Source organism: Cavia porcellus, unplaced genomic scaffold (genome assembly GCF_034190915.1).
Source record: "Cavia porcellus strain 051 isolate PalLab524CR breed Dunkin Hartley unplaced genomic scaffold, mCavPor4.1 scaffold_23, whole genome shotgun sequence".
NCBI classification, from domain to species: Eukaryota; Metazoa; Chordata; class Mammalia; order Rodentia; family Caviidae; genus Cavia; species Cavia porcellus.
Window position 1 is genome coordinate 1272912 of NW_026947506.1, and position 25582 is coordinate 1298493.

At 47.2% G+C, this 25582-nt stretch overlaps 2 protein-coding genes across 11 annotated transcripts in view; one reads left to right on the forward strand and one right to left on the reverse strand.

Moving 5' to 3' along the window:
- Positions 1-2179: 2179 nt before the first annotated feature.
- On the reverse strand, positions 2180-23425 carry LOC134472244 (collagen, type I, alpha 1b-like). The gene is made up of 4 exons (XM_063233515.1): positions 23310-23425; positions 22565-23262; positions 22124-22429; positions 2180-2751 (listed from the first exon to the last, which is right to left on the reverse strand). The coding sequence occupies exons 1-4, from the start codon at positions 23423-23425 to the stop codon at positions 2687-2689; spliced, it is 1185 nt and encodes a 394-aa protein (XP_063089585.1). The 3' UTR covers positions 2180-2686.
- Nrg3 (neuregulin 3) overlaps positions 23278-25582 on the forward strand; it is a 956071-nt gene continuing 953766 nt past the window's right edge. For 3 of the 10 annotated variants that reach the window (XM_063233701.1, XM_063233707.1, XM_063233703.1), the window contains exon 1: positions 23280-24365. In XM_063233701.1, the coding sequence (XP_063089771.1) occupies positions 23534-24365 (832 nt within the window). In that variant the 5' untranslated portion in view covers positions 23280-23533. Of the gene's footprint in view, positions 24366-25582 lie in introns of all 10 variants that reach the window. The other 7 variants (XM_063233699.1, XM_063233705.1, XM_063233702.1 and 4 more) reach the window with 4 other exon arrangements.

Here is a 25582-nt window from a genome sequence, read left to right on the forward strand (position 1 = left end):
TTTCTGTGTAACAAAATCACCAAGTTGGTGTTTACAGCTGTCTTTGTATTTTTATCTCGGTTTCTCAGGGTCAGAAGTCTAGGGCCAGGTTAACCAGAGCCTGCGGAGAAACCTTGGTAGCCGATTGTTTAAAAGGAGTAAGGAGGGAGGGAGAGGAAAGCAGAGGGAGAAGGGCTTCAGGCACATGGAGCTTCAATGTCGCGGGGGGCCGGGCCGTTTTTAAAAGGGATTTCCTGGGTCAGGTCAGGTGTGCCCCGGATTATCTTCCTTCTAGTTAACCCAAAGCTAAGAAGTTAGACATTTTAACCACACACTAGTCATTAAAGGACTGTGTGCCGATCAGCTTTTCATGTCTATATCGTGTAATCTGTGCAACCACAGTCACCGTTGCCAACCTCCGATTATCTGGTTGTGAAATTCTGCATCATCGTTTTCCTTCTTTTCTCTTTTTAAGACTAAAAATAAAATCCTCGTACCTGTGTCACAGAGTGTAACATAACTGTGGAAATGTCACCCATGGCACGGGTTAGAGATGAGTCACAGAGGCCACAGCACCTGGGGAAGGAGGTTCCCAGGCAAAGCAGCCTCTGGGGAAGGGGTCACCCAAGGCCTGGACCTCTGAGTGTGGCCACAGCATGCAGCAAGCTACACCAGACAACACTCTCCCACTGAGGAAATCAGGCCCCGCACAGCACAGAGAAGGCCAGGGTGACCACAAAGCAGAGCTCCTGGTGGAGCTAAGATCGGGGAGGCGTCAGGATGAGGTTGAAACCAGCAGCCTTGACTCCTCTCTGGGTAACGTTACCCAGAAGTCAGGATGCTTTAGTGTAACAAAGCACACCCCCTCCTCCCCACCCGAGTCAGAAGAGACACCCAGAGGAGGAATTCGCACCAGCACCTGGAAGGGCTGTGCGGTGCCCTGCACTACCTGGCACCTCTCCACACACACTACAGAGCCCCAGGCAGGATGCGGGGCAGTCTGCCCTTCTGCATTGGCCAGGAGGGACATCTAGTGGCAGCAGGACACCGGGAGGGCTGTGTTAGGCAGTGCAGGCCCTGCAGCAAGTTAGTGCATCAGGGTGAGGAGTCACTCTGAGAATGTTGTGTTTGCCCTCCAGCGGTGAACCTCCTAACCCACTGCAACTTCGGAGCAAAGATATTTAGGAAGCTCTAAGCAGGCTCATGTGTCTTCAAAGGCACCTGAGAATGTTTACACAGGTAAGGAGGTGCGCTGTCACAGTTAATTGTGCATTCTGCAGGCCACCTTACATTACAGAGTGTGTGTATGTGACAGAGAAGACAGAGACAGAGACAGAGAGACCAGGCAGGTGCTGGGATACTGTGTAAGAAAATACACTTAGAAGAATTAATCAGAAGGCAGGAAGAGGACTGTGGTGCCCTGACTTCTCCCAGCGCCTTGGGACATTCTTTTGTGGACTTACCTCACCTTCCTGGATGTCCACAGTGTGTGGGCTCCTGCAAATATGGATTTTGGAATTTTAAGATAAATCAAAAACAAGCAGAGGGGGCCAGACTTGAGAAACAGAGACAAACAAAGCTTAAAGAGAAGGGGGCCCACTGATCCCCCTGGCACAGAGCTGAGGGGCAGGAAGTGGGCGAGGGTGGTGCAGTGCAGGGCTGCAGGGAGGGGCAGAGCATGGGGTGCTGGGGTGCTCCCCGCAGCCCTGGGTGAGAGGTCACTGAAGGCAGGAAGGAGGGACGTGTTTTGGAACTCACTTTACTGTAATAAGATTTTTCACAGCTGCAAGTCACGTGTTGGAATTATTTTATTTCTTATTTTGACTGCTGGCATTTTGTTCAATGCCTGACACACAGAGCTTCTGAGGGAATAAACCCTGGCTTCTACCACTTCACTGCAGCCAGGAGGAGTGATTTGTGGAACAGGTGACAGCTGAAGCCACTGTGAAAGCAGAGGCCTGCGGTGGAGCAGCGCTGAAGGCCTACGGCAGATGTCTGGGCTCTGCAGCGGGCGGGTGTGGTGACATACAGTGGTAATTCCAGCCTAGGGAGGCTGAGTCAGGAGGATCACTCTGAGCCAGAGGCCAGCTTGGGCAGCATAGTGAGTACAAGGCAGCCTGAGCCACACAGAGAGATCCTGTCTCAAAAACCAGCCAACCATACACGTGAAAAACCAAAATAAAAAGGAGCTATGGCTTACTTCCTTTTATTTTGTTATTACTGTACACATCTGTAATACATGAAATTTACACTCACCTTGGGGGGGCAGGGGCATGCGTAAGACAGCTTGAGTCTGTCATCCCTCCCGCTCCCTTCCTCTCTAAGCCCCCTTATCCCCATTTTCATCATTATCCTTTAGATTTGTAGTTAAGACCTTAAACATGTACACTCACTGCGGGTTCTTGGTGCACACACAGGAACACCTTGAACCACGGTGCTTCCCTCCCCTCACACCTCTCCTCACCCTTGGTCTCCGAGACCCCTTCCCACCTGCAAAAGCTCCGCTCCCTCATTCGTTCTCCTCTCTGAGTCCTTTGTGTGTGCTCCGCCTCACTCAATGAGAAATTCCGTGTGGCATTTAATCTCGTGTGTCTGATTATCTCAGTGACACCATGTTTTCCAGGTGCACCGCGTTTCCTGCCAAGGCCTGCAACGCACCTTCTCTCTGTCTGAGTGGTGACCCACTGTGTGCAAAACGAAATCTTCTTCATCCACTCGTCTGTTGCTGGGTATCCAGGCAGCTCCCAGGGTTTCCGGTATCACCATGCACAGCTGTAGATACAGGAAGGTGTATTCTGCATGCTGTCACGTCTTTGGCACTTTTGGAAAGACACACAGAAGGGTGAAGTCCAGGGAACCAACTTCAGTCACAAAGACAAAGACATAGGGAGCCCGACCTTTGAGGTGTGAACTATTCCCCTGCCCACCTAAACATCCCCACCTTGTCTCTTTATTTATACTTGAGCTCTTTTATCTATTTAAAATGCTTTCTCCCCTCTCACATCACCTCTCTCCATCTCCAAGGCTCACTCCCAGTTTTTCTTCACTCAAATGCCCTCTCTGCCATGTCTGGGATGGCTTCCTCGCACTGTGACATCCCATACAGGTTCGGGACTGGGTCGGAACCGCACTGTGCAGTGATGTGGGCTGGGCCAGACTCCCCCAAGCTTGGCCTCAACCTCCCCCAGTTCCCCAGGACTGGGCCAGCCCCATGCCTGACGGTGTGCTGTGCTGAGTATATAAATATCTTTTGTTTTGGGACTACAGATTGTTGGAGAGAAACATCTGTTTTATTTTCCTTCCAGGTCATTTGAAAGAAATATTGAAATATAGGAAATACTTTAACATTTTTTTTTTTTCTGGTACAGGGAATGGAACTCAGGATTTTGCACTCACCAGGAAGGTGCTGTGCCACTGAGCTAAATCCCCAGTCCAAGGAAATACTGTAACTATTAAATCAAGTCTGGTGGGAAATTGTGTGGTGGTGATCTCCCCTAAATGTATCTGAAAGGATGGAATTGAATTTCTCTGAAACTCTTCTCGGAACTGAAGGTCTTACAGCCTCCCTCAATCCCTCCCAGTTAGCGGCACGCAAGCACGTGGATGGGACTCACCCTGGGAAACACTGGGATCTCCTCCTCCCCTGCTTCCTTGGAAAAGAGCGGCCAATGTGATGTAAACAGATGTGAAGTAGAAAGGGGCAGCGAGGGCAACAAAAATGAATAAACAAACAAATAAAAGAATCCCAGAAATGGGTCAAAGTCAAGCCTTTTAAAAAGAGAAAAGCCAGGCATTGTGGTACATGCCTATAATCCCAGCACTCTAGGAGGCTGAGGCAGGAGGATCACACATTTAGCCCTGTCTAGGCAAATTAGAGAGAGAGGGAGAGAGATAGAGAGAGACAGAGAGAAGAGAGAGAGAGAGAGAGAGAGAGAGAGAGAGAGAGAGAGAGAGAGAGAGACAGAGAGAGAGGAAGGGAAGGAGGGAGGAAAGAAGGCAAGATAAAGAAAGAAAGAAAAGAAGGGTAGGTAGGTAGGGAACAATTCTAACACCAAAGGAGCAAATCTATAAGAAAAGAGAACAGAGTACCAGTCATGAGTAGTGCTAGACCACCGCTCCCCTCACCCCGCGGTTACAGCTCCCTTGGCCCTGGCCCACGGTGCATTCTGGGACTCTCTGGTCATGACACAGTCACTGTGCAGAGCAGAAGCGAGGACCCTGCAAGGAATGTGGGAAGCTCGTCTTTAATTGAAGGAACACTACCTGGGTGGTCGGCAGTTGGGGTGAAGAGGAAGTACATTGGAGTTCAGATCAAAACACACGGTTACATCTAGAGAATTTATCCTTGGTCTATAGAACAGGAAGAGGAGAGGAGAGTAAAAGTGCCTCTAGCCTGTGGATCTAAGGATTCACAGCTGGGCTTTTCTCCCTCACCAGTGATGGTGAGACTTAGAGCCCTGGATGATAACAGCCAGCTGCCACACGCAGGCCAAAGTTCGCTGCCACTGTCTTGTAGGGTGAACTGAGGGCACACTGAGTACCTCATCTAGACAGAATGACGCTGGTGCCCAAGCAGAGAAAATGCTCTCCTCGTGATAGCAAGATTTTAAAGAAAAGCTTGTACTGCACGATCACTCAAGTGGGGTTATGTGTAGCCATCTTCAGCCAGGGTAAGAACGCCTACTGTATGTGCCAGAAGACAGAGCTGGGAAATTAGATTCACACCATGGGCTCACTGCTGCCGTTCGACTGTGCCCTGTGGGGAAGTGGAGGAGAGGCAGGTAAAGGCACCGGACCTCCACACAGATGGGGCCAGGTCTGGAGGGAGAGGCTGGACTGAGAACTCCGCGGTGCACAGGCCTTAGGTTATTTCCATACGAGCACCGTGTGTATCCCAGGAAAGGGTTCCAACAGGCCCTCACTGTGCTAGAGAAGGAGCCACTTGGACGCCTTTTGCACCTTCACTCATGAAAACAGGCAGCAGCACTGCAGTGACCGTGGAACCTGACACCCATGGAACTGTGTGTGACACGTGTTTCTGCAAGGATTTAAAAGGTGACACAGCTCCAGAGTGCTCATTTCATAAGGGTTATTGCAAGCCTATTTCTCCATTACCTGGAATATGCTTGTCACAACATTTTCTTTCCTAGAACCACCATTCTCATAGTGTTTATCTTCCTCAGTCCGCCAAGGGGTGTAAGTGTCGCTTATGAGATCTGGTCTGTCCAACAGTCATGTAGGAAAAGGGTCACGCTGGCCTTTTACAGCTGAGAATCTGGAGCTCTGGTCCACACAGACTGTGTGCACAGCCTCTCGACTAATGAGACATGGTGCTTGGATTCAAGCTCAGGCCTTAGCTGGGAGTTACTTCCAAAGGAACTTGCTGAATCTCCCAGACACACATTTATATTCAAGACAAACCAAAACATAGCATTTGGCTGACACTGAATCACTGGTCCTCATCTTTGGCACTATGATTACACAGCATTTATAAACTAACTCCCCGTCCAGTCAGGCAGATACTTGCACCTCTGTGCGATGATTTAATACATCCCTTCCCACAGCAGAAGATACTGGGCTTGCAAGATACTGGATTTCCAGGCTTCTGCCTCTAAATCACTCAGCTGGGAAGAGAGTCGGTTTTAAGAAGAACATCACAGGTATGGAGGGCAGGGCTGGCATCATGCATGTCAGCAATGGTTACATTTTAACCTGAGCAATAAACAAAAGTATACCTAGGAAGGGGGTTAAGGTGGGACATGACTTATTTGTATTTGAATAAGTATCTTTTAGAAAGCATCAAATAGTCATATATAAGTTGAAAAATTTGACAAAATAACTTTTACTTTTGCCAAAATAATATTTAGATATAAAATGATTTAAACTATAATTTCAGCTGCTGAAAACATAACTACCGAGTTAAACATAACTATCACAAGCTTCAAGTCTCCCAAATTTCTATAGGGAGAATATAAATTGAACTATTAAGAAGCATATTTAATCAGAGGTAATTTTTTGTTTTATTTTTGTTTTTAATATGGCTGCAAGAACTGATGAGTTTACTTTATGTCTTCAACCTTTTTACATAGTTCAACAAGAAGGCAAAACCTGTGGGCCAGTGCTATGCCTTATGCATAATCTCCACTTAAGAAACCGATTATCTCCTGACGTCTCCAAATGCTGAATCTGTTTTGGAGTGTAAGAATACAATAGACACAAGCACATATAAAACGTTAACAGCACATTTTAGGGTACATATAAATTTACCTTTTCTGTGTGCTGGGAATTTTATAAGCAATAATCTCCTGTATCACCCCACACATTCAGCTCCAGGTCTTCTAGACCAAATTCAGGATTCTTCCCTCACGTGGTTCTCTTGCATTGTAACGTTTCTAAGACCAGCATCACCATGCGCTTATCAGCCAAACTGGGGATCTAGTAGACAATTTTTCTTTGAATTATAAAAAGTATCTCTATCTCTTATGTAGTAGAAGAGGCAAGACTTGGAGAGACCTTAAATCCTTCTTAACCATTGCCTTCTGTGATTAACGCTTATTATGTCTGTGTAGTAAAGCATGAATGCATTTAGACATATTTGGAGTAATATGATATGGTAGTATTAATAACTGGCTTTTTGGTTGTTTCTGCTTGTTTGTGTTTTGGGATCAAAGCTAGGGAGTTGCACAGGAGGCAAATATTCCCCCAGGCACTTACATGGCTCGCCCATGAAATCTAAATTTTTGCACAGATTGTGAAGTAAGGTGAATTTAATAAAATTAAAAGTCCTCTGAGAAGTAACTATTGTGCTGAAAAATTGAGTGAATTTTAATTTGTATACATCGTATTGCAATGCGACAATGCCATTTTAGATGCTGAATTACTCTTTTAATTACGCGAATTTTAAACAATAGAAAGTCAGGAAAGCAACTCTTCCCTATTATGTGGTAGCCTCATACTTATGTGCTTGTGAGGAAGGTCTTCTTTTCACCTAACAAAAATCTCTTCAGCGGGATTTCATTATTTGGTAATAAAGCCTCCTGGTAAAATTATGTTCCACTTTTAAGTATTCTTTCTGAGCCAAACTTTTTCATGAAAACAAAACAAAACAAACAATGGAGAGAAAAGGGGGAAATTATATGATGTGAACCAGCTTGTGATTCCATGCAAATTTATTATTTGAGAATTTGCTGGATGTTGGAGCCTTTCAAATGGCATCTTGGTATTAGTTCTGGCTGTGAGTGAAAATTTATTCTCAGCATTCAGTTGCTGCAGTTTCACACAATGGGAATCTGGCAATCAGGTGCTCTTAACAGGCTTATTCTTGGCCGTTTTAATCAGATTTTGAATTTTAAAGCAATCCCAATTTGGCTTGATAGTGTGTCTGAGAAAAATGTACTCATCTCCCGTCCCTGGTTACAGTGACAGTTCCGGCTTTGGGATGGATGTCGGGCGGCCCTATCTTCAGCTTGCCTGTGGGATGCATCCGCCGTGTCTCATTAAAAATTGATCAGGGTTGGCTTCGCTGAGCACTTCCAAATGTCAGGATCCGCATTATGTCCTTTTGCTTCACATAAGGAACTGTCTTGCTGTCAGCTTGTTGCAGATTTTTTTCCATTTTCTGCAAGGTAACTCATAGACGACAGTGTAGATGCGGTTCCCTCTGGCCAGGGCACTTGTCTGGCCTTGTACTGAGCAGCACTGATGTGGCCTGCATCATGATTTCAGGCAGAATCCACCACAGAAGATACCACTCTCCTTCTGGGCTTTGGTCCTCAACGTTCTCTGTGGCTTCTTAGCATTCATAGCCAAATACGGCAGAAACAAATCACAGCAGGTTGTGAAGCGGCCAGATGGTTCTGTGTAAGTTTCTGCCTCTTCCACTGCAGGTTTCTTCTATACAGAGGTTTTATGAGAACCAAAGATGTCACATAGATGTACTTTTGGAACGTAAATTTCACTATCTCAAATTCACATGATATAAAAATATTAAATTAGTAGCATTTTTTTTTCCAGTAATGATTACAGCACTCAAGTAGCTCTTCTATTCTCTAGTGGTCTCCTTATTATTGACACTGATTAACCTATAAAGCAGAATGCACAACTATCTCCCTGTTGCAGCCGGGGCAGTTGAGCAGAGTTTTGGCAAATGCCCTCGATTATGGAACAAGTAGTGGAACCTGGTCATCATTCAAAGCAAGACAGCCCCAGAATCATGTGCTCGCTGACAGCTGGACAGTGGGGGGCTTAAGAATCTCAGTAAGGATCTGGGCGGGGGGGACTCTTAGGCTTTCCCACCTCACCTTATTCTTACTACTGGCAAGATACGGGATTAATTTCACTTGATGTTGGACCAAGTTTCCTGGTAGTTTCAATTCTTCCCACGTTTTCACAGATTATTCCTTTCCGAAGCATTGCATCCTCTCTTCCCTGCAAGGCATCACTCTCATAGACCCAAGAAGATTTGGATGCCCAGGGACAACAGGATAAGGAGCAAGGAAGCAGGAAGAGCTCGCTGTGCAGTCTGGAAGGAACCAGTGCCAGCCGGCTGGCATGGCAATGAATGGGGCAGGAGGGACACCCAGTATAGCTGAGGACTTAGGCTTTTCAGAATGGGACTGCTCCATGCGGTCTTCTTTTTCTGTGTCAGTGAGGGACTGGATCAGGACTGCCTTTGGATACCAAGATCTGCAGATACTCCTGTCCCTCATGTGCAGTGGTGTAGTTTGTGTTAACCCACACACATCCTCCGTCTCCTCCATGGCATAGGGGCTGAATACCCTCTGGGTTACCTGGTTGGATGTTCTGATCTGCATTTCGCTCTGTTACCAAGCCGCTGGGAAGGATGTCTCTTGGTGCTAAGCAGAGGGGGTAAATCCACAGCGGAGGTGAGCACAGCACTTTCTATGACCGCATTGCTGCTGCCTCTTGACAAACACAAAATGAACCTGTCCCCCCATTTATTTTTATTTTTATTAGCACAAGTTTGAAATACCAGTGATTGCATTCCCCATGGGAAGTTGGCACACACACTTACTGCATTTCAATACTGCTTTTCATTCCCTCCCTTCCTCTCCTGCCTCTCTCGCTCCATTTTTTGGACCTCTTCTATTCTGTAAAAGATCTGACTCCATTTCCTATTATCTCTCACTTTCTTGTTAATTTATATTTTGGGTTTCTCATATAAATCATGCCATTTAAAATCTTCTGTGACTGGTTTTTTTTCACAATGCTAAAATCTCAAGATGCATTCATTCTTCTAGAAGTGACCCAAGTTTTTCCTTCTCCGTGGTAGAGTGAGTAGTGCCCCTTGTGTATAAACACCACAGTTTCTCTGTCCGTCCATCTATCGAGGGACACGTCGGCTGCGTCCAAGGTTGAGCTATCATAAGTCGTGCTGCTGTAAACAAGGGTAGGCATGCGCGATTCTTCAGCTCTTTTGGGAAGATGACTAAAAGGGGAGTAGCTGGATCTCATGGAATTTCTAGTTTTAGTTTTTAGAGGAACCCCCTCCTGATCTCTGTATTGGTTGTACCAGTTCAGGATCCCACCAACAATGTAGACAGGTTCATGTCTCCTATAGCCTCACCAGCTGCAGGTTGTTATGATCTGATTTCTTGATTCTAGCCATTCTTTCTGAAGTAAGATGGGATCTAAGTTCTGATTCAATTTGGACGTCTCTAATAACCCAAAGATGTTTAACATTTTTTGTGTATGTATTGGGCATGGGTACTTCATTTTCGGAGAAGGGTCATTCAATGTGTCCATTTTTGATTGGGTCTTTTGTTTTTGGGAATCTTGTTTTCTTAAGTTCTTTATATATCCTGGATATTGGTCTTCTGCTTGATGAGTAGCTATCAAATAGTTGCTCCTGCTCTGTAAATTATGTTTCCACTATTGCTTGTTTCTTTGCTGTGCAGAAGTTTTTAAACCTATAATGACGCAGTTTGTTGACTCTTGATGTGGGTGTAGTCAAGCACTTTCTTCATCTTTAGGGAATCATCTTTAGAAGTGGGATAGAGGGAAATGTGTCAAGGGAACAATGGACAGCACAGTACTGGTTTGAATGTTTCTGGCACTGCCTCTGATAAGGAAGGCTGACATTTGCTGGTCCATGTTCAACATCTCACTGTGACTCCTTCGTGGTAATCTCTTAAAATGCATAAAAATCACAGGAAGGGGACAGGTTCCAAGAATACAGAATCTAATTTGGTGGATATAGAATAGGAACTGAGATTTTCTATTTCAAATAAGACCCTATATAAATTCGGCAGTGTAACTTAAATCCTACAGGGAAAATATCTCTCTATCAGAGGCATTTTACAAATACTCAGTATATTCCCTATTTATTTCAATAACCCAAATTCAGACAAGAATATTTAACTTATAATATTCTTCTCTATTTTGGAGAAACCATAATGATTCAGTAATATTTATATGTTCATAAGAGTCCTGAGATGGCACAACCATAGATACAACTATTCCTGTTACCTCAGTAAGAAGCACTGTATTCTTTAGCAGACAGTCCTCGGTGGTCCTTCCTAGACTTACCTGATGGCCACTAACCAGCAATGGGTAACCAAAAATCGGCCTGTTCTGGACATTTTTTATAAATGAAGTAAATATATGTGGTCTTTCAAACCTGACTTCTTGCATATTTTTAATTTTCAGTTGTCACATAACATTGAACATATTCCTGAGGCACTATTATATATATATATATATATATATATATATATATATATATATATATATTTACACATAATACACAATATATAATGTTCAGATGGGTAATAAGCATATCTGTCTCTTCAAATAGCTATGATTTCCTTGTGGTGAAAACATTCAAAACCACTCCTTTCAGTTTCTTTGAAATATATGATACATTATTAGTATATTTGCTCAGCCTAATATAGAACACCAGAACTTGTTTATCCCAGTAACTGTAACTTAATACTCCTTCACCAACCTTTTTTCATTCATTCCTCCCTTCCTATTACTCTTCCTTTAGACTCTGATCACCACCATTCTAGGGTTAACTTCTATGAGACCAACTTCTTCAGATTCTACATATGGCAAGGTCAGTCTCCGCCTTTCTGTTCCTGCCTTCTTTCACTGGGTATAATCTTGTCAAGATTCATCCAAGATACAACATACATCAATACAGGAAAAAATGAATGAAAATTCCTTTTAATGGTGATCAATACTGCATAGAATGACTGTCCCATAGTTCAGGAGATACATGTTTGCATTTGGGGCACTATTAGTGATATTGCTGTGAACATCCATGTACAAGTTATGTGTGGATGTATGTCCCCATGCCTTCTGGTTTGGTATTAGAGCTGGTATGAATAGAGACACTAGGTCATAAGGTAATTCTGTGTTTAACTTCTTGTGGAAGTGCTAGGTTGTTTTCTAAAACAACTGCGCAGTTTTACATTCTTAGAGACAGTGTGTGAGGGTTTTATCTTTGCCAGCATTTGTCATTGTTCTATTTTCTTGAATAGTAACCATCACAGTAGGTGTGACAGGGTATCTTACTATGACTATTTTAACTTTCCTAATCAAGTTTGAACATCTTTTCATGTTCCGATTTTTACTTTGTTTTTATGCATATTACTTTTGGAGAAATTTTCATTCAATTCTGCCCATTTTATAAACGACTTGTTTGCTTTTATTGGTGGACTGTAAGAATTCTCGATATAATCTGAATTCTATACCCTTATAAGATATATGATTTGCAATTGTTTTCAGCCATCTTGCTTTTTTCAAAAGTTTCTTTTGTACATTTTATACTTTACTTATGCATTCCGTTTTTCATTCCAAGGAGACAGTATGAAGTTTGCACGTGTGAATCACGTTTGTTTCATTTATGAGTCTGGTCTCAAGTTTTATCCATTTACCTACAAAGTTTCAAAGAAAGTATAAAGTGAACAATAGATACTGTGAAATGGGAAGAAACTGTTCAAAAGGAAAAAAGATGGGAAAGGACAGTAGGAAAAAAGGAGAATGTAAGTCAGCTACAGGATTAGTGTCTCTTAGGTCATTGAAAAGGGAGACCTGCGCTAACCTCAATGGGAGAAATTTTTATACTCACATCTTCCAGCCTGAGCAACTGCTTTAAAGATAGCAGCATGTATTATATTAACTACTATCATTCTCTTATCATTTTGTTATGAAATTTTGTTTTCTATAAAATAAAAAATGTTGCCAAAAATAAAAATTAAAAAATGAGGTTTCCTGATTAAAAATCCTATTTTGATGATTGATTTATGTGTCTAGCCTTATGCTATTAGTAGATTTGAAACCAAGACATATAAGTCTTCTGTCATTTTTTCTTTCTCAAAATTGTTTTTCTTCTCTATTCCTAGAGTTTTCACATTTGCAATTATATTTTAAGATCATCTTGTCACTTTTGGGGGAAAATAGCCATCTTAAAGTTTGATAAGGATAACACTGGTTTGATTACACCCACCAATTTACCTGCCAACAATATTAGCTTTTTTCAAAATATCGGCAAAGGATTTCCATCAATGACATTTTCAGTGCAGTATCATTATATTTATATGACTTTTTCCTAAATATTTATTTTTGATACTTTTGTGAATGGACTTATTTTCTTAACAACATTTTGTACATATTTCCATTGCAAGCATATGGAAACATTATTTTCATATACTTATATTCTGTAGCTTGGCTGAACTCACATATTTGCTGTGATTATTTATTTACTGTGTGTGCCTCTCTCACTGTCTGTGTGTGTGTTCTGTAGAATTTCCCACCTATGAAAGTGAGAGATTAGGTCCCCTACAAATAGGGATTTTTGTTATTGCTGATCTTTTCAAAGAATGGACGTTTTGCTGCATTCATGTTCTGTTGTTTATTCTATTTCACTTAACTTTCATTCTAACTTTTACAATATATTTTTGTTTGTTTTGGATTTAATTTACTCTTTCATGTGCCTTAAGGTTCAAGACTGCATTATTTTAAGTGTCTTAATGTAGGCGTTTACAGTTATAAGGTTTCTTAAACTATTTTAGTAGTACCACATAGATTTTGTTACATGTTCCCATTCTTGTTAATTTTAAGATATTTTCTAACTTATACAGTTTATTCTTTGACTCGTTATTTAGAACTATGTCAATATTTCGTTTTTGTGTGAGAACTTCAAAGTTTTCTTTGCCTTCTAATATAATTTCATTCTAATTGGATAACAAATGTTGCATTGCTTATCCTTTTGAGTTTAGTGACACTTGTGTCTCCTGCAAGCGTTCCACATGCACTGGGGAAGATGCAGAGCTGTCTGCTCACGTGAGCAGGAGCTTCAGCACCGTCTGTCAGGGCTGCCTGCTCTCACTGCCGCTCAGGGCTTCCATTACGGATTGTTGGTCTTCTTGGATTTGTAAACTAATATTTCTCATTAAAGTTGGGGAATTTGGGGCTGTTACTTCTTTAAATATTCTCTCTGCCCGTTTTTGTTTTCTTTCCTGTTCGGCAATCCCAGTATGCAGTATTGGAGAACTCCATATTATTTTCCAGGCCTCTAAAATTCTGCTAAATTTTCTTCCTGTGACAGCAGACATAGCTGAAGTTATAGTAACTACAGCCCTCGGTTTGCCCATGAAGGGGCCTGTGTGCCTCTGTGTGTTCCCTGAAGAGAAGTCTGCTTGTGGAAGAAGGTTAAACAGATAGAACAAAACAAACATGCCTGGCACACAGTTATTGCTAAAATCATGAAAATCAGCTTCTTTTTGTCATTTGCATTTCAATTTGAAGTTTTTTTAAATAGTGGGATTCTCACATCTTTCTTACCATCCACTATACAGTTACATCATTTTCATTAATCATTCTTACTGGCGTATTAATATATAGAACTTAAAAATTTCAAAATATATGGCCAGTGTTTTAAAATTTTCAAACTATATCAGTATTTTTTTTTTCTGCTTTAAACATCATAATCTTGGAACTATGTAATGCTTCCCACACTTTATGGGCAAGATAATCAAGACATAGAGGTTCTTGTAAATGCATGAGGCAAGGTAAGATCTCAAGCCAGGTTTTGTGTTTGCTTACATATTCTCCGTGGCCCGCACGATCAGAGTCAGGAATTGGCCAGTCAGACCTCAGCTCTGCTTGCTGCTTTACAGAGGCAGCACACTTCAAGGTCCCTCAACCATCTGATCCCTTTTCTTTCAGACATGCCACATGACCCTCGGCTTGGCTTAGCCATGCCACTCAGAACCCACTTTTAAACCCTTGGAGGACACTGAGATCGGACACTTTGGTGACCAGAGTTTCTTTTCCCAGGAGGACACTCCGAAGCCAGGCCTTCAGAGAAACCACCGAGCCTCTGCATGATGGTCCATCTTTGCTCTCTCTCATACACACATAAAATAAGAATAAAGATGGAGTAAGTTTTTTTAAAAAAAGAAATTGCCATTTTCCTGTAGGTATAAGAGCTGCTTGGAGAATTTGGATGATGCAACTTTGCCTGCATGCTGGATAGATGAAAGGTGTCGCTTTTTACCTGTGAGTCTCAGGGGATGCTGTGTCTCGCCACTTCAAAGTTAAGCACAGCAAACTTTCAGGAAAGGTCGCCCAACTGCACTTGAGTAGAGGATAGCGTGGCTTCCACGGCCATCCTCCAGCACATCTGTAGATGGCTATGAATTTAGTCTTACCACATTTTTGAGATGGCTTCCAAATTTTTGGATTCCTACGTTCCTCTTGTAAATTCCTGTGCATGAATTAGGTATTGTCTGTTCCTATCCACACCTGGTTTTACTATCTAGGTGTTCCATCAGTGTGCTCCCCTCTTGCTTAAAGACACACATTTATCACTGCAGTCATCAGAAGGCAAAGGCGTTTGGGTGTCAGGTCCTGGAAACCAATCATGCTCACCTTACGACCGACTCAGGGCACAGTTGCCAGGAGACGTCAGGTGTGTGCCCTGGAGAACCTTTAAGGACGTTAACTGTGAGTTGTTCCTTAGATTCCAGAGCAAGCAAGGACGGGCAGGACGATGTGTGGGGTGGTAAATAATGTTTAAGTATTTGCAAATCGGCCTTAAGGCACGGCAGAGTAACATCTCCTATTAGTTCTGTTTACCAGGGGAATACTTGCTAGCTAATTGGATATTTCCCAAGGAGATTATTATCATTATGTCATTCCCGAAATGATGATTCTGAGAATTTTGCCTAATATTTTCTTTAATATTTAAACCATAAACTATAAATAGTGCTGTTTTCCTTTTTCATTCTATTCCGTAGGGACTAAGAATTGTTTCCCTTTGCAGTGATTCAGGGGAGCCCTGAGTTGGGAAGATCTGATTCGAGTGTCCGCTGGAGAGTTTCTCTGGAAGTGACCACCAATGGTGCACACGGCCCCATTCTGAAAGCCTCTGCTCTGCTTCTGAAGCTGAGTTTGTCCCCTCCTGTGGTGCGGTGGGAGCCAGCTGGCCTGGCTGTTCTCTCAAGGGTCAACTTTGCACTTTCCGACACTGACCACTCTTCCGGATAAGTCAGTCCCAGGAGTTTTTTTCCTGGTATCTGTCTTTCAGTTGTTTGGAATCTAATCATCACTGTTCGGTGCCTGATTTCCTTCAATTCATACACATAGTTTAATTCTTAATTTACCTTGGTCCATGGGTAATGTGAAGAGGCAAACCTGCACACAATCGCCCCTCCCCAGCACAAGTGTGAATTCACACAATGGTTGGTTAAATACGCTAGTCAACTACCCTACGAACTCTGTGTTCAAGGCAGAAGGTACTCTTACATTTTCATATAATTAAAAATAATCACATATAAACAATGCAATCTATGTTAGAAAAACACTCAAGAGAAAACAAAAGCCTTGACACAGTTTGTGTCGTATAAGTAATGGAGGGTTATATCCATGGTTTTAAAGGATTTACCAGGATACAGTTTTGTAGCTTCTAAATTCTAAAATACCTATCACTTTTAAGCTAACAAGAATCTGATGATTGTTTTGTCAAATTCAGATATATTTTTTATCTAGTTCCCTGTGGAATTCCTATGTTCTTTCACTGTTTTTCATAGGACTAAAAATTCAGGATAATTTTATATTTTCCACATAGGGAAGAAGGAAGCATAAATATATAGGGCATATTACCATTCTCATTTTCACTAATAACTATGAACACATTCCCGTAATGCTCAAAAGAGAACCGTAACATTATGTATCAAGGTCAAGGGTTAGTAGTGCTCCTAGGAATGAAAACAATACAAAGTAAAATGTAAACAAGGCCGGACAAATCTACTCCCCCAACCTCTGTTTTCAGAAAGTCACAAGCGACCCCTTATGCACCGGTGACAAGACAGACTCAGCCCTTCCTTTTCCTGACCTAGCTGGAAAGCCAGGCTTCAGCTACCTCCTCTTTATGTCATAAATGATGAGCTAAGATTAGAACTGTGCCTGCCCCTGAAGCCAGCAGACAGAGAGGAGCATTTCCTTTTCACTTAACTTCCTGAGACTTCACCTGAATGCCAAGCAACCTCAAGAATAAGTCACCCCAACTTCCTCTCTATGAGAACTGAAAGACCAATTATGATTCTGAGACATTTTGAGGGCATCACTGTATTGTATTAATCTGAATAAATCTTTTTTTTTTTTTTTTTTTTTTTTTTTTTTTGAGACAGGGTCTTGCCACAAAGTTGAGGCTGGCCTTGAACTCACTGTGCAGCCCATGCAAACTCAGCAATCCTCATGCCTCAGCCTCTGGAGTGCTGGGATCACAGGCTTGCACTATCACACCCAGCTAAAACTGATTTTCTTGTTTGTTCGTCTTTGACATTAGTGATGCTAAATGGAACCACCACTCTAACTTAAGCCACTCAGATAATGCCTAAGGGGGCTCTGCAGTCAGTTTGGTGATTTTCCCACCAATCAGTCCTTGTGATGCCCTGGCCCACTTTACGCTTTCTGCTTCCAAGCAACACATGGACACAGTTATACACAATATACATACGTATTTATGTCCCTGAGCACTTTCTGTTTAAAACAGGGCTCAACTTCTACGAAAATGCGTAAGATCCCCCCAAAACAATACAAGGGCCGGGTCGTTTGCCAAGCCTTCCCATGTCCACAGAGTCTCTACTGCACAAGTGGTGGGCACTGCTGGCCTCGATGGTCCAGTGGTTTCTTTCTGAGTAAACTGGCTTGTGTATTCCTTTCTTCTTTCTCAACTTAAAAGTACTAAGCAGGTTGTTTTCTTCTGAAATGACCTTTTTTTAGAGACCCAGAGGGATGGGATCTGCTGAGGTATTAAACCTTTCTCCTTTCACAATTGTCATGGTGGTGGTGTGGGAGGCACACAAGAGGGACCAGGTGCTCTTCTTCCCTGCGGATTTCACGGCACTGCTGTACACTGTGCCTTTGGCCCCGAAGCTGGTGGAGAGCAGCAGTGAGGGGCCCATCTCCTAAGAATACCTCCTACAAAACTCTTAGGAAAAGGAAGGCTCCTTAGATAACGCTTGCCTTTGTCAGTTTGTTATTACAGTGTAACACCCAAGGCCACTAACTTAATAAAGAGCAAATGGTTTGTTTTCTTCACAGTTTTAGAGGTTTAAACCTGAGCCCAGGAAGTCTTACTGATTTAGACCTCTGGAGAGGATTCTGGATGGCGGAAGCAGGGATGTGTGTTGAAGCCACACATCTGAAGCTAGAAACAGAAAGAGATCCAGTGACACAGGTCCCACAGTCCCCTTTGAGGCCACGCCCCCAATGACCTAAGGACTTTCCATGAGGCTCCACCTCTTAAAGGTCCACAGCACTCATAGCAACACCACTCTGGGAGATAAGCCCTTCTGTATGCACTCTGGGGAGACACCATGTTACACCCAAGTTATAGCAATACTCCACAGAGGGAAAGACTGTTTTCATTAAACATGACTTGGGACTGACTCTGAGATGCCTTTTCCCTCCAGTACCAGAGACTGAAAACTTTCACACAGAGCTGCAGCCTAATCCCTTTTTAAATAGTGAGACAGCGTCTTGAACAGTTACCCAAATTGGGTTCACACTTGTGAACCTCCTGCCTCGGTCTCCCACAGAACTACACCACCACACACTAAGACGCCTATCTCTATGCACTGGGTGTACCACAGTGAACATTTTTCAGCTGTGTGACAACCTCTCAAAAGTCAGACTCACATCTGCCTGATCGCAACATCTCTTCTTTCTCCTTGGTGACTAACCTATGTCATGAATAAATTCCTGACAGCCTGTAAGAGGTAGAGTACAGAGTACCTAGAAGCTTTAGAGACCACCAGCAGTCCTTAGAAGAGGTGTCAAGTGGGAGGAGGAGTCTCGGATCACACACCTTAACCTTCTACTGGACAGACCAAGAAGAAGAGTGTGGGGATGGCATGGGCAAAGGGGCCATGGGGGTCAGCGCTGCTGCCAAGGCTGCCTGTGCTCTGGACAGGTTAGTAGGGAGCCCCTCTGGTGAAGGCACACTGCAAACCTGTGGAGAACTTTGGAAAATTATGTTTGTTTTCACCTGCAGAGTGTTATAAAGGTTTCATGCCCAAATCTGAGAGAGGAGAATGCAGTTTTCTTGAAAACACAGGTGAGATGAAGCCAGAGTGTTATTTATACAAACATGAAATCACATCAAATCTTTCTGAATGCAGCTGATTTATGCTGCCTTTCTCAGGAATAATGAAGCTTGAGACAAAAATGTGTTTCCTGGTTCTGAAAAAGCATTCCAGAGATGGAGAGCTTTGCTTTTCGTCTGTGCTTAGTTTCTCTCACCCCAAGTAGCAGTGCTGAGGAGCTTGTGAATGAACAGTATGTTCTGCACTGAGGAAAGGGAACGGAAACTCGCCTTTGTCTCAGGGCATGTGGAAAAGACACCTCCTTGGATCCTTCCAAGTCACTGGGTCCTCTGAGGGAGCCCGATCCATGCCTTGTCGAGCTACCCACCTGCCCATCTACCCACCTGCCAATCGCGATGACACTAAGATGATATCAAAACATCCGGGCTGCACTTTGTAGTGATCTAAAAACAATACAGTAGCATCGAGCAGTGTTTGGGAAGGATGCCTGGATGAAAAGGCAAAATAGTGACGAACAGACCAAAACCAGGTAAGTAGCAACGGCAACACTGATGTGCCACTAAGTACCCAAGTCGGTACCAAGATCAGGTGCTTTGAAGTCAACACAAGAATTTATGGGCACTGACATCCTATAACACTGACTTTGCAGTTCATTTCACGCCTTTGTGTTTCCTCTGCTCTTGTCCTACATCTCATCCGGATGCTTTTGCTGTAGGATGGCCTCATGCATTCTGGGAATGGTGAATACGTAATGTGTCCTCTGCTGCTATGGTCCATTTTAGCCTGCTCCCTGAGCTGAGGTTTTGGAGGATTTTACAGCCCTCCCAACCCAAGGAGGAATGTCCCAAAACCAGGGGACCTGTGCTGAGCTCTCTAGGATTCTCCTCAGTCCTCTTGCACTATATACGGAGTAGCAAGGCTCCATGTTTGCTCTCCTCCTGCTCTGAGCTCACAGCACAGCCTCTGCTAAAGAAATCCTCTTCCTGAGAATCTACCTAGCTCTTAACATGTTTCGAAATTTAGAGATTGTCACTGGGAAACTCCCAAGTAAGAAATTTCGTATCTATTATTTTTCTCATTCAAAACTTCTAATTCTGTATCTTTCTGGAGGGACTCAGCACTTCTTATTATGTGATAGTGTGAGCTGGTGATATTCCTAATACCAGTTCTCTGAATGCTGCTACCATTCCCTTTTGTGATGCTGTGAAAACTAAAATTCTCTGCCTTTGCACTTTGTGATTTTTCTCTGTAGCTTTTTACATGTCCAATTGAGTCTCTCAAGATGTTATGACTGGTATGACCTGCAGGGGACATGTTTTAGTGCATTTTGGGGTTGATCTTACACACAAAATGCTAAAAGTCCATAGGAAACAAATAAGGTTACTTGTGGAAAATAAGAATAAATATTAGCGTAATTATTGAAAATGCACGTCTCTAGGCACACTAGTGGAACATGGGAACAGGCAGCTTTATGGAAGAAGGTGACTTTTATTTATCCTTGGTAAAATGTGCACTCTCTGAAGTGAGACAAGTTCTCAGGCTAGTGCTGGGCTCCAGGTCAGCAGCACCATGCCTGCCTGGCAAGTGCAAGGCCATGAGCTCAGTGTCTGGTACAAAAAGAAATCATGCCAGCTACACACATGATTTCAGTGGGTGTCGTAAATAATATTAAGACTTTTCAGGACACACTGGTTTCTAAAGTGACTACATTACCCAGGGACTTTTCTATCACATTGATAGCAGTGTCAAGTTCTCAAGGTCTCAGTGAGAACAGTAAATTGATTAGGGACACTGCAATTGGAAAACAGATGTCTTGTGTAATTGTGCCAAAAGGCTATGTTCTCTGTTGTCCACACTTTTTTCATTTTACAACACATTATATAATTTATTTGTTTACTGTCAGTCTCTGCCCCTAAATTATAGTATTTATCAAGGTAGAGACATTTATTTTGTTCTCTGTTGTATCGCACATGCCTGGCATATAATTCATACAAGGTTTCTGTAACAATGAGCATTGACAAAAGACAGGAGTAAGGCAGTCAGAGTTTTGGCTTCACAAGAAGAGCTGCTATGATGTACGTTTGCAACAAGCTGGATAGGTTTTCCCAGGAAATAACAACTTGCCTGCAGCTCCCGTTGGACCAAATGACTTCTGAGGTGGGAAATTTCACTGGGATTGCAGATTGGAGGAGTTGGGCCACTAAGATTACTTTCAGTCCTATGGTTCTAAACATGAGCCTTTGTCACAGAATGTTCAGTGAAGGTATCTGGGACAATCACACTGTATGCATAGAAGTGACAATCAACCAAACTGGGGCTGAGGGGCAAGGAGTCAGCAAGGACACTGGGCCCCTCCCCTGGGGGTTTTGGTGCCACTGAAAGGAAATCTGCACTTCTGTAGAATAGTGCACACCCTTATCTATAGGAAGGTGTCTACAATGGTGTGTAACATGTGTGGTAGGTGAATTTCCTGAGCTATGCAAGTTCATGAATACCTTGTGTGCAGGGATAGCAGCCCCAGTGGAGAAAACTGGCCCAGAGTGATTTTTCTGGCTCTAAAGGGCAGAGGTCTGACTTGAATGCCTGTCTTCACCTAAAGCTCCTACTGAGCCTTCTGCTTTAGTGCCCTGAGGTGACCATGTGGCCCTGCTCAGAGTTGTACAGCACCTCAGGGACCCAGTTCAGGGCTTTCCTCAGGCTGCCGGAGAGCCCCATGGTAAAACCCCAAGTTAATGATGGTGACACCAGCCAAACTTCTCGGATGGGCTGGTACGACCTGCTCTTCGGCAGGAAACTATGGAGGCAGTGGGCTCTCCTCTCCCCTGCCTGATGATGTCTCCTGAAAACAGCTGCCAGGCAGTGGAGAGCAGTAGCTCCGGATCTGGGAAAAAAGCAGCTCAACAGAGAACCATGAGTAAGCTCTTAAAACCAAGAGGAAAGGAGAGGTGGAAGGGTCGGGGAGGAAGGCCTCAGGGAGCACTACGACAGCATGGAGTGACCACTGTGGGGAGGGGAGCACAGCCCAGGTGACAGTTGGTTTCCCTGCATACCACACTTATTCCCGTGGGCAGAGAAAAAGGGAGAGACCACGGGCGCCTGGGAAGACCAGGAGATGAACCAGGAATGCTTTGCAAAAGTAATTTTTCTGCCTCAAATGCTGATAGCAGCCCCTACTATCATGTGTGAAAGCTTATATTTGCCCAGGGAGAAAGGCTGGCAGTAAACGGTACAGTCTGGGTCAATTTTCTGCAAACACAATGCACATTAGAAAGCCAAAGGAAGAGGAGTTGAAGGGTTTGTGGTATTTTTTCATTTGCAATTTTTAGCATCATAATTCAGCACTACTGGATCAAGGCATGTGCCATCAGCCTGAAAGCATAAAGCTTTCCTGTGAGGGAAGACTCAGTGTTACAGCTGAAAGAGGTGACAGCCGCATTACTGCCATCAAAAAATAATTTATTAACCATGTCTGTGTATGGAACTCCGGGAGGCACCAAACCCCAGGGGCGTCCTGTTCCACGCGTCCTCCCTTCTCCACTGTTCCCTGAGCCCGGTTCGGCATTCACCTGTGACTACAATGGGTGCCTTGAAAACTTCACCCTCGCGGACAGCACCTCCTGGAAGGGGACCGTGGACTCCGCCATCGTCTGCCCCCGCGTGTCTGGAGGTGGAGTGGGAGCCCGCCTCGGTCAGCCTCTCTTCCTTGGAACTCAGAAATGAAAGCATCTCCTCGGCTGCTACTTTAGGAAATTCGAGTGGAGTTGGCAGGAAAGGCTGTGTGCCATCCGCACACCCCGCGCCAACCTGATCCGCGCCTCCGCCTCCCTCTCCCTCGCCGGCCCGTCCTGTCCTCGGGCGGCACCGCGCTGCACCTGCCATTGCAACCGGGGAGAAATGGGCCACAGAACTGCGAGGCCGAGCGAGCCCCAACCCTTTCGCATGTCACCTCTTAGGGCCCCTGCCCGGTGACGCGCCTACCTGCGCGCACGGCCACATCAAAAGCCCACCTTTGTTCGGAGCGTTCCCAACCAGCCGAGCGCCCGGCCAGGTCTGAGCCGCCGCGGCCTCTCTCAGCGTCTCCCGGAGCTCCGCGAAGGCGGCTCCGCTCGCGGGCTCGGCCGGCCGCGCGCCCCCGCCGGCGCAGCCCCGACCCCGCCGTGCGCTCCCGCCGGCTCCACGGGCTCGGCTCGGGTCTTTTCTTCCTCGGCGCGCGCCGAGGACCCGCGATCCGTGCCGGTGGGAGGCGCCTCTCCGCCCGCGCCCGCCGGCCGGCGACTCCGCGCCCGCACACCCGCGCCCGCCCGCCCCGCACGGCACTGCGCGCGCCCGGAGCCGCCTCGGCCACGCCGCCCGCCCGGGACCGGTGCCGCCCGCTCCACCCGCGCCGTGCGTCCCCGCGGCTCCCGCGGCCGCGTGCGTCCCCGGCGGAGCCCGACCCGGGCGGGGCAGCAGATCGGCAGAGCAGGTGCGCCTCGCCGGCGGAGCGCAGGAGGAGGCGGCGGCGGAGGAGGACGAGCGGCGGCGGAATGCAGCTCCCCGGCGCCCGGCACCCCGCGGCTGCCCGGCCGGGCCCCTGAAGGCGCGCGAGGCGGGCGGGGCTGCGGGCGCGGCGCTCGCGATGCCGGCGCGACCCGGGCGCACGCAGGCGGCGGGCAGCGGAGGCCGAGGCAGCGGGGCCCCGGCGCGCAGGAGGCCGCTCGGCGGGCTGCACACGCGCCCCGCCGCCGCTCCGTGACCGGGCCCTCGCCGCGCCGCCCCTCGCCTCCCTCCCTCCGTGCCCGGCCCACCCCCGCGCGGCGCCCCTCCCCCGCCCGCAGCCGCGCGCGCTCTCGGGGGGAGGGGCGTGGGGGCGGGGAGCCGATTTGCATGCGGCCCCGGCTTCGCCTGCGCCCGCGCCCGCCGGAGCCCGCGCGGCCGAGCTGAGCGCGCCGAGCCTCGCGCGGCCCTCGGGGCCGAAGGTGCAGCCGGCGCCTAGGATGAGCGAGGGCGCGGCCGCCGCCTCCCCGCCGGGCGCCGCGTCTGCAGCCGCCGCCTCGGCCGAGGAGGGCACCGCGGCGGCGGCGGGCGGGGGCCCGGACGGCGGCGGCGGCGAAGGGGCGGCCGAGCCCCCCCGGGAGTTACGCTGCAGCGACTGCATCGTGTGGAACCGGCAGCAGACGTGGCTGTGCGTGGTGCCGCTGTTCATCGGCTTCGTGGGCCTGGGGCTCAGCCTCATGCTGCTCAAATGGATCGTGGTGGGCTCCGTCCAGGAGTACGTGCCCACCGACCTGGTGGGCTCCAAGGGGATGGGCCAGGACCCCTTCTTCCTCTCCAAGCCCAGCTCCTTCCCCAAGGCCATGGAGACCACCACCACCACCACCACGGCGGCCGCCAGCGCGCCCCCAGCCGCCCCCTCGGCCGGGCCTGGGGCGAGCAGCAGCGGCAGCGGCAGCGGCGCCGCCTCCTCCAGGACGCCCAACCGGATCAGCACGCGCCTCACCACCATCACGCGGGCGCCCACGCGCTTCCCGGGCCACCGGGTGCCCATCAGGGCCAGCCCGCGCTCCACCACGGCGCGGGGCCCCGTGGCGCCCCCGACGGCCCCGGCCACCTCCACGGCCCCCTTCTCCTCGGGCGGCGGCTCCCCCAGCTCTCGGGCGCCCGGCAGCCCCGGCACCCCGGCGGCACCCTCCGGACCCACTGCGGCACACGCTACCTCCTCCTACCTCCACGACTCGACCCCTGCCTGGACCCTGTCCCCCTTCCAGGACGCCGCGGCTGCTGCCTCCACCACCGCCGCGCCGGAGCCCAGCACCAGCGCCAGATTCCGTAAGTGAGCGCGGCGCCAGACCTAACCGCCCGACCCGACTTGACTCCCTCTGCACCCCCTGCAAGGCTCCGGGGACCCCCGGCCCAGGCGGGGTGCGGGTGCAGGACAGGCGCAGCTCCGCGGCCGGCTTCGCGGGTCCTGAGTGGGAGCCGAACCCCGGCTTCCTAGGAGGGTGAGGCCAGCTCCGGTCCTGCACCTGCACCCGCACCCGCACCTGCCTGGGCTGGGATGGAGGGCCCGGAGCCAGGGCCTCCCGAGGGAAGGAGGGGACAGAAGCGCCGGCCACTGACCGCGCGGGAGCTGGTGCCCATGGAGAAGAGGGACGGGGGTGCTGGTGACAGTGGCCAGAAGCCCCTTCCCAGCGGCCCGGAGAGGGGACACGGGCTCCTCTGGTCGCCCCCAGCCTGCCCGTGGGGGGCAGAGGTGTGGAAATTGATTCAAGGCCACCGAGCCTGAGTTAGCTGGGCGGCTAGGAGGGGAGCCCCGTGGAGAGGCCGTTGGGGGGGGGCGCCAGGGCTTTTATTATTGTCAGCTCTGCGGTGCATTTGCTTTTGTTCTTTTCCCAAAGGTGGGGTGCGCACCTCCTCTTCTGGCCATCTTAGGCTGGGGAAGAGGGCAGGCTGGGACGGGCGCTCTCCCTGGAAGCAGAGACATCCAGCCCGTTTGGGTCGCGTTGCTCAGCCTTGCATGAAGCATGTGCAGCCCAGCTCGGTTCCGGGCTGTGTTCCGGCGGTCCTGGACCGTTGACCTCACACCAGATCCCTTTCCGTGGACAGGTGTATTGCGCTTTGTGTCTGTCTGGACCTTTGGGTGACTAGTTGACCTGCCACCTCCACCCAGTCGCCTCCTTACTCTGAAGAAGTCTGGGGAACCTCCCTTACCTAGGGACTGATCCAGGTGTGGAGCAGTTGGCTGGCCCTGTGAAGGTTATTTAGGACAAACACCCGGCTGGCGGGCGGGCGCATTCTTGTTCTCCACAAGGGCCCTGCGAAGGCTGCTGGCGCTGTCCTGGTGCTGGGTTTCAGTGCGGGGCCCTGACATCTGGGGGAGGCAGCGCTGCATAGCAGCGCTCCTTGCTGCTAAGAATTCCTGGCTGGCTTTCTCATAGGTTTTTTCCCCATGTCTCTGCGCTGTGATCTTACCGAGGTGTCATTTAACCCTTTAAACTTTTCTCCAGATTTTTTTTTTTTAATGTATTAAGGATTAAGTGACTCCT

Bases quoted from the DNA above. Each gene is read 5' to 3' on its own strand.
- LOC134472244 (XM_063233515.1), bottom strand. From the start codon at position 23,425: ATGCAAATCGGCTCCCCGCCCCCACGCCCCTCCCCCCGAGAGCGCGCG. The intron at 22,430-22,564 runs GTGGGCTTTTGA...TTGCAATGGCAG, and splicing joins TGGGAACGCTCCGAACAAAG to GTGCAGCGCGGTGCCGCCCG. The intron at 2,752-22,123 runs GTGAATGCCGAA...CTGTATCTACAG, and splicing joins GGCACCCATTGTAGTCACAG to CTGTGCATGGTGATACCGGA.